This window comes from Gekko japonicus, unplaced genomic scaffold (assembly GCF_001447785.1).
Source record: "Gekko japonicus isolate JY-2015 unplaced genomic scaffold, Gekko_japonicus_V1.1 scaffold577, whole genome shotgun sequence".
Lineage (NCBI taxonomy): Eukaryota > Metazoa > Chordata > Lepidosauria > Squamata > Gekkonidae > Gekko > Gekko japonicus.
This window is the reverse complement of record NW_015173691.1, coordinates 969,263-979,655: the sequence shown is the minus strand read 5'-3', so window position 1 is coordinate 979,655 and position 10,393 is coordinate 969,263. Positions and strand designations below refer to the sequence as shown.

General features: G+C 41.9%; 1 protein-coding gene across 1 annotated transcript in view; it reads left to right on the top strand.

Annotated features, from left to right (window-relative positions):
• Nucleotides 1-3,370: 3,370 nt before the first annotated feature.
• The window catches only part of LOC107120454 (LON peptidase N-terminal domain and RING finger protein 1-like), an 8,858-nt gene continuing 1,835 nt past the window's right edge, over nucleotides 3,371-10,393 (top strand). The window contains exons 1-2 of the mRNA XM_015423160.1: nucleotides 3,371-3,514; nucleotides 7,253-7,399. Coding sequence (XP_015278646.1) covers nucleotides 3,371-3,514; nucleotides 7,253-7,399 — 291 coding nt within the window. The remainder of the gene's footprint in view (nucleotides 3,515-7,252; nucleotides 7,400-10,393) is intronic.

Below are 10,393 nucleotides of genomic sequence, written 5' to 3'. Positions count from 1 at the left end.
CAGACACATCCACAGCTGAGCGTCCTTTTAGCTTTGGCCCAGCCGCTTCATATTTTCTGGGGTTACTTGTACTTGCCCACTGCTCTTCCCCAGTAGCATATTGGACACCTTCTGACCTGAGGGACTCATCTTCCGGCATAATATCTTTTAGCATTTTGTTACTGTCCATGGGGTTTTCTTGGCAAAAATACTGGAGTGGGTTGCCATTTCCTTATCCAGTGGATCACGTTTTGTCTGAATTGTCCACCATGGCATGTCTGTCCTGGGTGGCCCTCCACAGCATAGTCCACAGCCTCATCAAACCATACAAGCCCCCTCGCCACGTCAAGGCAGCGATCCATGAGAGAGAGATTGTGACATACTGTCGCCAAAATTATTTACATTTAAAAAAAACCACTGCTGCACATGTTGTATATGTCTACAGTATAAGTGTTGGTTTTTTTCAGTGCTCCCCTAAATTTCCCATTTTTTCCCATTGGAAAAATTGAAAAAGTCCTCGGGGGGGGGGTGTTTCCAGTTTTTGTTTGTTTGTTTGTTTTTTCACCAGGGCTTTACGTCTCTAAATTTAATAAACTATCAGGTTTTCTGAAAAATGCTATTTTAAGAGGGGAAGGAAGGGAAAAGGTGTGCAACTGAATACACAAAAGCTACCACTGAGAGGTAAAGACATTTTTTCACTCTTCATTACCATAACAAAGAAAAATGGAAATACTTCCTGAAATAGAAAAGTATGTTGCTAACTCTTGGTTTCTTAGGTAAAATTAGACTTTGCGAATTAATTTGCCAAAGATTTAGTGCACTGCAATGTTCCCTCTAAGCCAGGGGTGTCAAACATGCGGCCCAGGGGGTGGAACCAGCTGGTTCAGAGCTCTTACCTGGCCTTGCAAGCAAGTGATGCAAGAGAGGAAAGGGAGGAGGCTGCTTTGGGGGGGGGAGCAGGTGTGCAGGCACACACGGTGAGATGTGTGTGGTCAAAGCCGTCAAGAAATGAAAGGAAATGGCTAGGGAGTAGGTATGGTATCCCTTGGGGAAAAAACTAGTCTTGCATAAGATTAAATACATTTATTGAGGCTTTTGTTGGATTCCCCAGTAAACAATTACTGTCACTCCTAGGAATCAATTGTTTTTGTTTGTATTATGAATAAAAAATACCATTAATTGGGTTCACCTGTGTCATTTAAAAGCTATATCTCTGGTACCTGGCATTTCATTTTATGACAGACATAGCCTGGCCCAACAAAGTAACTTTTACGTCAGATCTGGCCCTTGTTACAAACGAGTTTGACACCTCAGTTCTAAGCCATGTTTTGTGAGCAGAAATTTTACCTTGTGCGCCGAAAGATCTGTTAGCCTTAAAGTTGTGAGCAGGCCTACATTTTTAATATATATTCACACTCTGTGTAAACTATGTGTGGCATCACCGCATTTGGACACATTGGCATATGTAGCGCAGACCTTCCCGCAGAACCCTTGAAACACAAGCTTCAAGCTCTCCAACAAAAATGCATTTCACAGAGAAATCTAGCAAACATCTTTACTTTCTAGAAATAGGACCACAGCACCCATCCCCAAAATTTGAAAAGACCATTTTTTAAAAAAATCAATGACATAAAAATTTTGCGTACATACTGTACCTAAGAAAAAAGTGATCGTGTTTTGACAAAACATATTTGCTGTGATCCTTGTACAGGGGCCATGCTAAATATCAAGCCCTCTGCCAGTAATCTGATACAACATTGTCCTCTTTTTGTATTTTGTGTATCTTTTTTGTAATGTTTTGTATTTTTTTCTTTCTTCCCCTTTTTATTTTTTGTTGGAAAAAATTAATAAAATTATTAAAAAATATTTGCTGTGATCATACTGTTATCTCTTCATCCTCCTACAGATGGACTTTTCTCTGTTAATTTTACCATGTAAATCTGGGTTTTGCACTCTCAAACTCTTATTCAGTAATTTTAATCTTCCACCCTCCTTTCTGTTTTGCTCTAACTAAGGAAGGAAGGAAAGACATTCAGATTGCTTCCTGGCAGCTTCAGGGCAGTCATTCAAAGCTGACTCAAGTGTCAGGGTCTAATGAACTGATTCTCCTGATATGGCTGTTCAAAATGGAGATATTCTTGATCAACTAGGAGATAGTACTGTGTTAAGTTCATTGCTCTGCCCATTCTAACAACACACTTATTCCCTCTTGGAGTGTTTTCAGAAAGCCACACACACACTTCGTTTTCCTTTTTTGTGGTAATTTTCTAATTGCTTTTTTACTACAAGCTAGATAGGGAAGGGACATAAGGGATACTAATACTAATAAAACAAGAGATATAGCAAGGATCATGTTACATGTAAGTTACCTATTAGTCCTTCCTACTATTATTAGAATAAAGCATATAATAGAATAATACTGAGTATCTTATATCACTAAAGCTAAGTCAAGCCCATTTAGCCTTATTGAGTACATCATAGTATCTTAAAACACAAATAGACTCAGATTCATTATAATCATTATTTCCTGTACGTAGCTTTATCAACTCTCAGTTGGACTTTAAGGTTTTTAGGAGCTGCTACTCCTTTTTCAGAATCAGACTCTTCTGTAGAAGTGCCAAAAATACTTTCACTGACTTCTGAGTCATGATCGCTCTTTTCTTCTGCTTATGCATTGTCCTCTGCTTTCTCTTTGACTTTAGACAATTATTGTTGTTGGTCCAGGAACAGTTTTGCTTTTTCAGCAGAGTCTATCTTTTCTTTCTTTCCATTATAGTTGAAGATAAGTCCTTTTGGGAATATCCATCTGAAGGGAGTGCTTGCGTAGAAAAGAAGTTATTTTTTTATATTGTCGTCTCTTCTTGCGTATTTCAAATGGAATGTCTTTTAAGATCTTCACCTCTTCGCCTTTGATTTTCAGTGATTTCCCATTTGTCACTTTTAAAGTTGCATCTCTTGTTGATCTTTTGGAGAATTTAACAAATATTTCATCAGGCGGTTTTTTTTTCTTGATAAAATCCGGATAGGTTCAATAAACCATATCCATATCGTTTGTAGTGAATCTGATTTTAAATCTGTCATTGGTGCTAGTGCTTTGCTCAGTAATTCTTTTAAGTTCTCCCCTTGTTGTTCTGGGATACTCTGCAATCATAGGACGTGTAGTGATTTCTCCATTTGTAGCTTTAACAATTGCTCTTTATCGGAGATCCACTCTTTCTCCACTATCTCCAATCACTGCTTAATAGCGTTTGCCTTATCATCAACTTTTTTCAATGCTTCATTAGTTTCATCTGTCTTCTTTGCTGTATCCATCATTTGTTTCTGGAGACAGTCTAGTTTATTATTGATATTAGTCATCTGGTCCAGCAGAGGGCGCAATGCCATGGCCGTCATGTTTGGGAAGTCAGTGACTGCTTCCAGTTCAAGAGCTAAGGTCACTGAACTGGCATTTCCTGGTGAAGGTCTTATCTTTTTCACCATTTTGTCCTCTCTGGTCGACATTGTTTACATAAGAAAAAGTCAGTTTGAGTCATCTGTAAGTCTGTTTATTTTATTCCACTTTGGACTACTTTGCACCCCTTTCGGCTATGTTGCAGCTTTTACAGTTAGAACTGTCTCTTGCCTCCAAGCTATCACTTAAAAACCGCTTTTCTTTTCAAGCGGGTGGACTCCCCTGCTCCTCCCCTCCTGCCATGATAATTTGGGGCTTGTGATTGGCAGTTGGTTAGCTCATCGGGGTTTCGCTGAAACTCACAGTTTATTCCAACAATTTTTTTCCGACATAGGAAGGGCTCTGAATCGCAAGATCACTTGCTCGCCTCATCCAGCATGTGCTTCTAAACTTCATGATGGTCTCGCGGCAGGGGAACCTATCGGGGTAAAAGGGGGCCTCAATTCCTCAGCCGTCACCTTGGAAGAGGTACCCCAGGCTGCGAGCCCCATGCAGGGGCTTTCAGGGGGCTCAGAAATGTCCGAGACCCAAAAATAAATAAACTCTGTTGGAAAAAATGTGGGAAGATTGGAGATTTTATGCATTGTTGGTGGTCCTGTCCCTCTGCTCAACAATTCTGGACACAAATTGTTCAACAAATTCACAAAATTACGGGAACTAACTTACCTTTTCTACCTGAAACAGTCCTGTTGGATGTCATCCCAGATACCTGCGAAAGAAAAGTCACTAGAAAATTAATAGCAACATTGTTAGCAATTGCACGAATAACATTAGCCCACTATTGGAAAAACAAAAATCAACCTACTCTACAAAGTTGGCAAAACAAAATCTGGGAACACTTTGTATATGGTAAAATAGTCTCTCACCAAAAAGATTTTCAAGCAACTTGGTTCCCAGCAGTGGAATATCTCGCAGAAGAAGAAGTGATTCCAAACAACTCTTATTACAAAGATCTGTTATATTTTTAAAAGGCTCTTACGGGTTGAGAATGTTGATTATTGCATGGTATTAATATGTGTTCTGAATGTACTGTTGAATATATTGTTCAGAATAATAAAAAAACCCTTATTAAAAAAAAAAAAAAGAAATTACTTTAACAGCATCATCTTTTAAGACTTTGAATAGCTCTGCTAGGATACCATCACCTCCGCTAGCTTTGTTCTTAGTAATGCTTTCTAAGGCCCATTTGACCTCACATTCCAGGATGTCTGGCTCAAGGTCAATGATAACGCCATTGTGGTTGTCAAGGACATTGAGGTCCTCCTAATCTCTTCTGCTTCTGTTTGGTCCCTACTGTTTTTATCCTTTATCATGGCCAGCTTTGCATGAAACATTCCCTTAATTTCTCCAGTTTTCTTGAAGAAATCTCTAGTCTTTCCCATTCTATTGTTTTCCTCTATTACTTTGCATTGTTCATTCAGGAAGGCCTCCTTATCTCTCCTTGCTGTTCACTGGAAATCTGCATTCAGTTGGGTAAATCTTTCCTTTTCACCTTTGCCTTTCACCCTCCTCTTTTCCTCTGCTATTTGTAAAGCCTCATCAGACAGCCACTTTGCCCTCTTGCCTTTCTTTTTCTTTGGGATGGTGCTGATTGCTGCCTCCTGTACAGTGTCATGAACCTCCATCCATAGTTCTTCAGGCACTCTGTCTATCAAATCTAGTCCCTTAAACCTATTCTTCACTTCCACTGTATATTCATCAGGGATGTGATCTAGGTCAAACCTGAATGGCCTAGTGGTTTCCCCAACTTTCTTTAGTTTAAGCCTAAATTTGCAATGAGTAGCTCATGATCTGAGCCACAGTCAGTTCCAGGTCTTGTTTTTACAGACTGTATAGAGCTTTTCCGTCTTTGAGTGCAAATGACATAATCAGTCTGATTTCGGTGTTGCCCATCTAGTGATGTCCATGTGTAGAGTTTCCTCTTAGGTTGTTGGAAGGTGTGAAACACAGAAAGAAGGGAAGAAAGAAAGGAAAGGCTGCAAGGGAAGCAGCCCAGAGTGGGAGGGAAAGTAGCTCCCCAGCCTCTCCATGCTTTCAGCTCTCAAACCTCAACAGAAAGGGAGAGAGAGAAAAAGACAGAGAGAGAAAACCTTCCCCTGCACTAACTACAGGAGTAAGCAATTCCAGGATTTGTCACTTTTGTCACTTGTTTGTCCCTATTGCTTCAGGGTTCCCCCGCATTGTGTTTTGCTCTCTCTGGTAGTCCCAGAGGGAGCAAAACACATGTGGAAAAGGGAGGGGGGCACCCAAAGCAATAGGGACAAACAAGTGACAAAAACGACAGTGCGGAAGTGGCCTCTGGAGCAACGTGCTCCATGCGGCACAGGAGTTCCTGGGGCTCGCTTTCTCCTGTACCCCAGTTTAAACTGGACTGCAGGAGAAAGCAAGCCACTCACTGACAGTACTGGCAACCGGAGGCCACAGAAAAGCGCTGACCACATTGCTGGTCCAACACTCCCCCCTGACCTCTCCCTATCTCTATTCTTGCCCAGCACCTCTCCCCGACCTCCATCCTCCCCACCATTTGGCAGCCAGGTGCACTCTGATCCCAGCTCTCCTACCTCCCCCGCCTGGACCTGCAGGATGGCTGGGTGCAGCAGCATCAGCGGGAAGGCGGTTTGAGTTTTGGCAGCCGCAGCAGCCCACAGGTCACTCCATTCTGCCAGAAGAGCTCCCAGCTGCTCTCTATAGTTAGTGCAACCAAGTGGCCTTCCCAATACCCCTGCGCTGAGAAGGAAATTGATACACTGGGCGTCGGAAATCAGTGCACCCAGCACACATAACTCAGCTTACAGGGAACACTGGTTCAGTTATCTTGTAATTAATGCATATAGTCCTAAAAATTTTGGGGACAAAACAATCTTCCTTGTGTAGGTGAGAAAGCAAAATTTTGAGTTTATTCAGTAAATTGTTGTGTTATGATGTGTTACATAGATTCATTAACATAAATTAGCTGTTGCCCAGACCACTGTCGTTAGGAGTGTCCATGAACACTTGAAAGCAAAGTACGATACAATAACAGGTAGCATTTTCCTGCTTTGTGTCTCATTTTGTGTTACCAATGGGGCGATATCAGGTTATGGCCCTAAATTAAGGTAAAGGTAAAGGTTCCCTTGCTCGAAAGCCAGTCGAATCCGACTCTAGGGTTGCGGTGCTCATCTCCGTTTCAAAGCCGAAGAGCCAGCGCTGTCCAAAGACGTTTCCGTGGTCATGTGGCCGGCATGACTAAACACCAAGGCGCACGGAACGCTGTTACCTTCCCACCGAAGTGGTCCCTATTTATCTACTTGCAATTTCTTGCTTTCGAACTGCTAGGTTGGCAGGAGCTGGAACTAGAGACAGGAGCTCACCCCATCTTGCGGCACCCGGGTCTTGAACTGCTGAACTACTGACCTTCCACAGCCTGCAGTACAGCGTCTTAACCACTTGAGCCACTTTATATCAAATTCTGTTGATTGTACTTCACTTTTATCTCATTTTCTCCCCTCTTTTCTGTTCTTGACTCTGCCCCCAAATCTTATCTTTTTCAGGAGAAAGTTACTTCTAAGTCACGGCAATTCAAGACGTTCTGCCACACAGTCCTGTTCAAATGATGCTTTGACATAGTTCGGTTATTGACAGCCTTGGTGTTCCAGTGGTTTGGGAGACATTCTGTTTGGTACTCAGAAGCTGATTCCTTTCCATTCTGTTAGCTGTGTAGTCTTTTAATGTGGATGGTCTGTTTTAAATTTTGAAATATAAGCCCCTTGATTCCAGTCTTTGGAGAAAAGAAGGGTATAAAGTATAATTTAAATAAACGTGTATCTTGCCCAATGCATGCAGGTGGAAGGAGAAGAACTGGCTGAGCTCCAGAATTTGCATGACTGCACATATGAGCTAACACAAAGGTTTTATGAAAATGGCTACATGACCTTTAGACATAGCTTGATGCACAATGGCCCCATTCCTGAAAAAGAGAAGGACATACAGGTATGTATACATTGAGTGCTGTGTATGGTTAAAGCATAATGATCTAGGATAAGTAGAACTAAAGGCCAAATGGCTTACTGGAAGTGTATAAGGTGCAGTTGTCAGAAGTGTACCCATTCTACTTTGTTGGGTTTCTTAAAGTGTTTTTCGTGTTTAAAAAAACATTCTTGACCCATACTCTGACTCATGCTTGCCTATAAAGGACATACTAGCGGTTGAGCCAACAGTCTGCTGGTGCAAGGATTAGGGACCACAAGGATTGCAGATTTTCCTCTCTCTATCCGATGCCATTCTGACCACAGGAGATCATTGGGGTCATGGAACCCCTGTGGAGTTATAGCTGTGCAGGTTGCTGGGCAGCAATGAAGAGGGGGCAAAATCACTCCCTTCTCCCTCTTCCACGAGCAGAGCTGCTGACAGAAGTTTAATTTTGGGAAGAAGTAGGAAGGGTATGGTTCCTTCCTCCTTCTCACAGCTGCTAATGGGCCCCTGTGGCTATTTCTCATCTGGGGACTGCAGCCTCAGGAATCTATTTTCTCTTGTGTCAGAAATGTCAGTTGGGGGAGGGAAAAGCAGAGAAGATCTGTGATTGTCAGTGCCTTCCATTGGTGTCTCATGGGATCCAGCCCTAAGTGACATGCTGTGTTATGACTGATGACATCATCCTCTCACCCTATCAGGCCCTTTCAATAAGGTTATAGCAGCATATGAAGTGTAAGTTTGCATTGACATATCTATATCTGTCTTCATGGTGGACAAAATGCTCAAAGAATTACCTATATGAGCCACCACTGAGAAAGCCCTGTCTCTAGTTGTCATCTGTCCCATCTCTGTAGGCAGAAGCACAGAGAACAGAACTTGGAATGAAGATCTTAAATTTCTGGCTGGTCAGTACATAAGGAGATGGTCCTCTTGCTGTGAAATGGGTTGAGTTAGTTCCTGATTATTTTAATGTGTAAACTAGGGAATTTGTAATTTATTGAAAAAGCTGTTTACAGTAACCTCACTGGATAATTCAGAAGTATAAAGTTGACTTCAAAAGATTTCATGTTTGGAACAGATCTTCCTCTCCCTCCAGATCTTCCTTCTAGCTTTAGGCTATGACCCTTGGGCTAAGGACAAACCCTTTGTCTTATGCCTCTGGGCACACCCTGGCCTTTATTCCCTGCATGAGCAGGAAAAGGAAAAATGTCAGTGAGATGTTCCTCTGCTGCCACTAGAACTACAGGCTCTTTTCTGCTTCCTCATCTGCCACTCGTTCTCATTAGACAGACAGTGGCTGCGGTCACACGGAACATTAACCACGCTAGAGAGCCGGAAGATAGGCGGATTTTCCGGGCGCGATCTCACTGCCACATCTGGGAAGCGTAGAGCTCCCGTGGCTCACCCGAGCCTTCCTGCCGAAGATGTGGGGTAAAAAACTAGTACCTCCGAGGTACTAGTTTCCGGTAACCGCGGGGCAAGGGCAGGCGTCTGATCGCGTTTCCGGTGGCATCCGGCACCCGCCCATGTCCCCTTGCAAAAAGGGGTATTTTCCCCCAAGTCTCCATGGATGCGCACAAGCACCCAACGGAGCATGCACATACTTTGGTGTACAAAAACCCCCAAACCTGTTTGCTGCACTGCGCCGCTTCTTTGCCGCACGGCAGAATTGTCCTATGATCGGCACCTCCCCCTACCCACGGGACCTCCACTGAACCTCCACGGGAGGTCTGATCGCGCAACCGCGCGTTATTTAGCCTCGGGGCAAACAGCCACGCCTCCCCCCCCGCGATATCTGGCCCGTGTGACCGGGGCCAGTCTTTCACAAGGTACCTTTGTCTTAAATAAGATGAATAATATCCGGTTATTTCCATAAGAGCATAAGCTGCCCATGTGTTTTGATTGATCTTGTTTAACTTTCAGTTTATTAATTTCTGATTAAAACATTCCTCTGTGCTTCTAATTCTTATATGCCATCAAGTTAATCCAGGTACAAAATACAGCTCTTGTATCATCCTGTAAACACAGATATCATTACCAAAAGGCCGTTTTTTCTAAGAGGGGAGTCCTGTAATAATAATGAATTTAATTTCCACTCTTATTCCAGTTATTCATTTTCCATGCCGGTATTATAGGGGCGTGATCTGAAATTAATCATGAACCCATATTCATTTTTAACAAGAAGGAAGAGACAAAAATGTAGTAGGATCTAGGGAATGCCCAACTTCTGTTTAGCTCTCAGAGTTTCAGCCAATTTCTAGTGTTCAAGAATAACGTTAGTCCTGCTATTCTGCCCCTGAAGTTCTAAAAATATGTATCTCCAACCATATTCATATCCTTTGCTAATATTCAACAAAATTCTCCTTCTCTAAATTTTATGACCACTTTTGTTGGTTTCCTAAACACCATCTATTTTCTTAATTGTGAGGCACAAACAAATTAATAATGTATGAATTTGAGTTTTTCTCTCTGATCATTTCATAACATATTTCCTTTCCTTGGCATTCATCTTTAACTTCCCATAAAACACGCTCTGCAATAACAAGTCTGACTTCCCTAGCTTTATATTTGGAGCAGGAAAAGTACAGTTGACCTTTAATGCTATGCTCAGTAAGTGGTATGCCCTGATGAATCAAATTGTTTCTTGTAAGAAGATAACATCTGCTCTATGTCCTTAAAAAAAAAAGAGGATAGAACTTTTTTCTTTTAGTGGGGTGATTCGTGGTATTTACTTTTATAATTTCCTCCCCAATCTTTATCTGTTAGTGATGTTTTCATCCATCCAGATGTCTTGTTGACACATCCTTCTTATCACCTTAAGATGATAGTACTACTAAATGAGGCTCTTGTATTAAAACATTCTAAGGAATAGATAAGTCCACTGGTTGCTTGACATAAGATTTTATAAAGAATTTGGTGTTGTGGGTAAATAGGTTATCTGCTCTTAAGGAAAGCTGGCCTAATTATGGAAAGAGGAACCCTTTGATAAATTGTTCATGTTACTTGCTCATG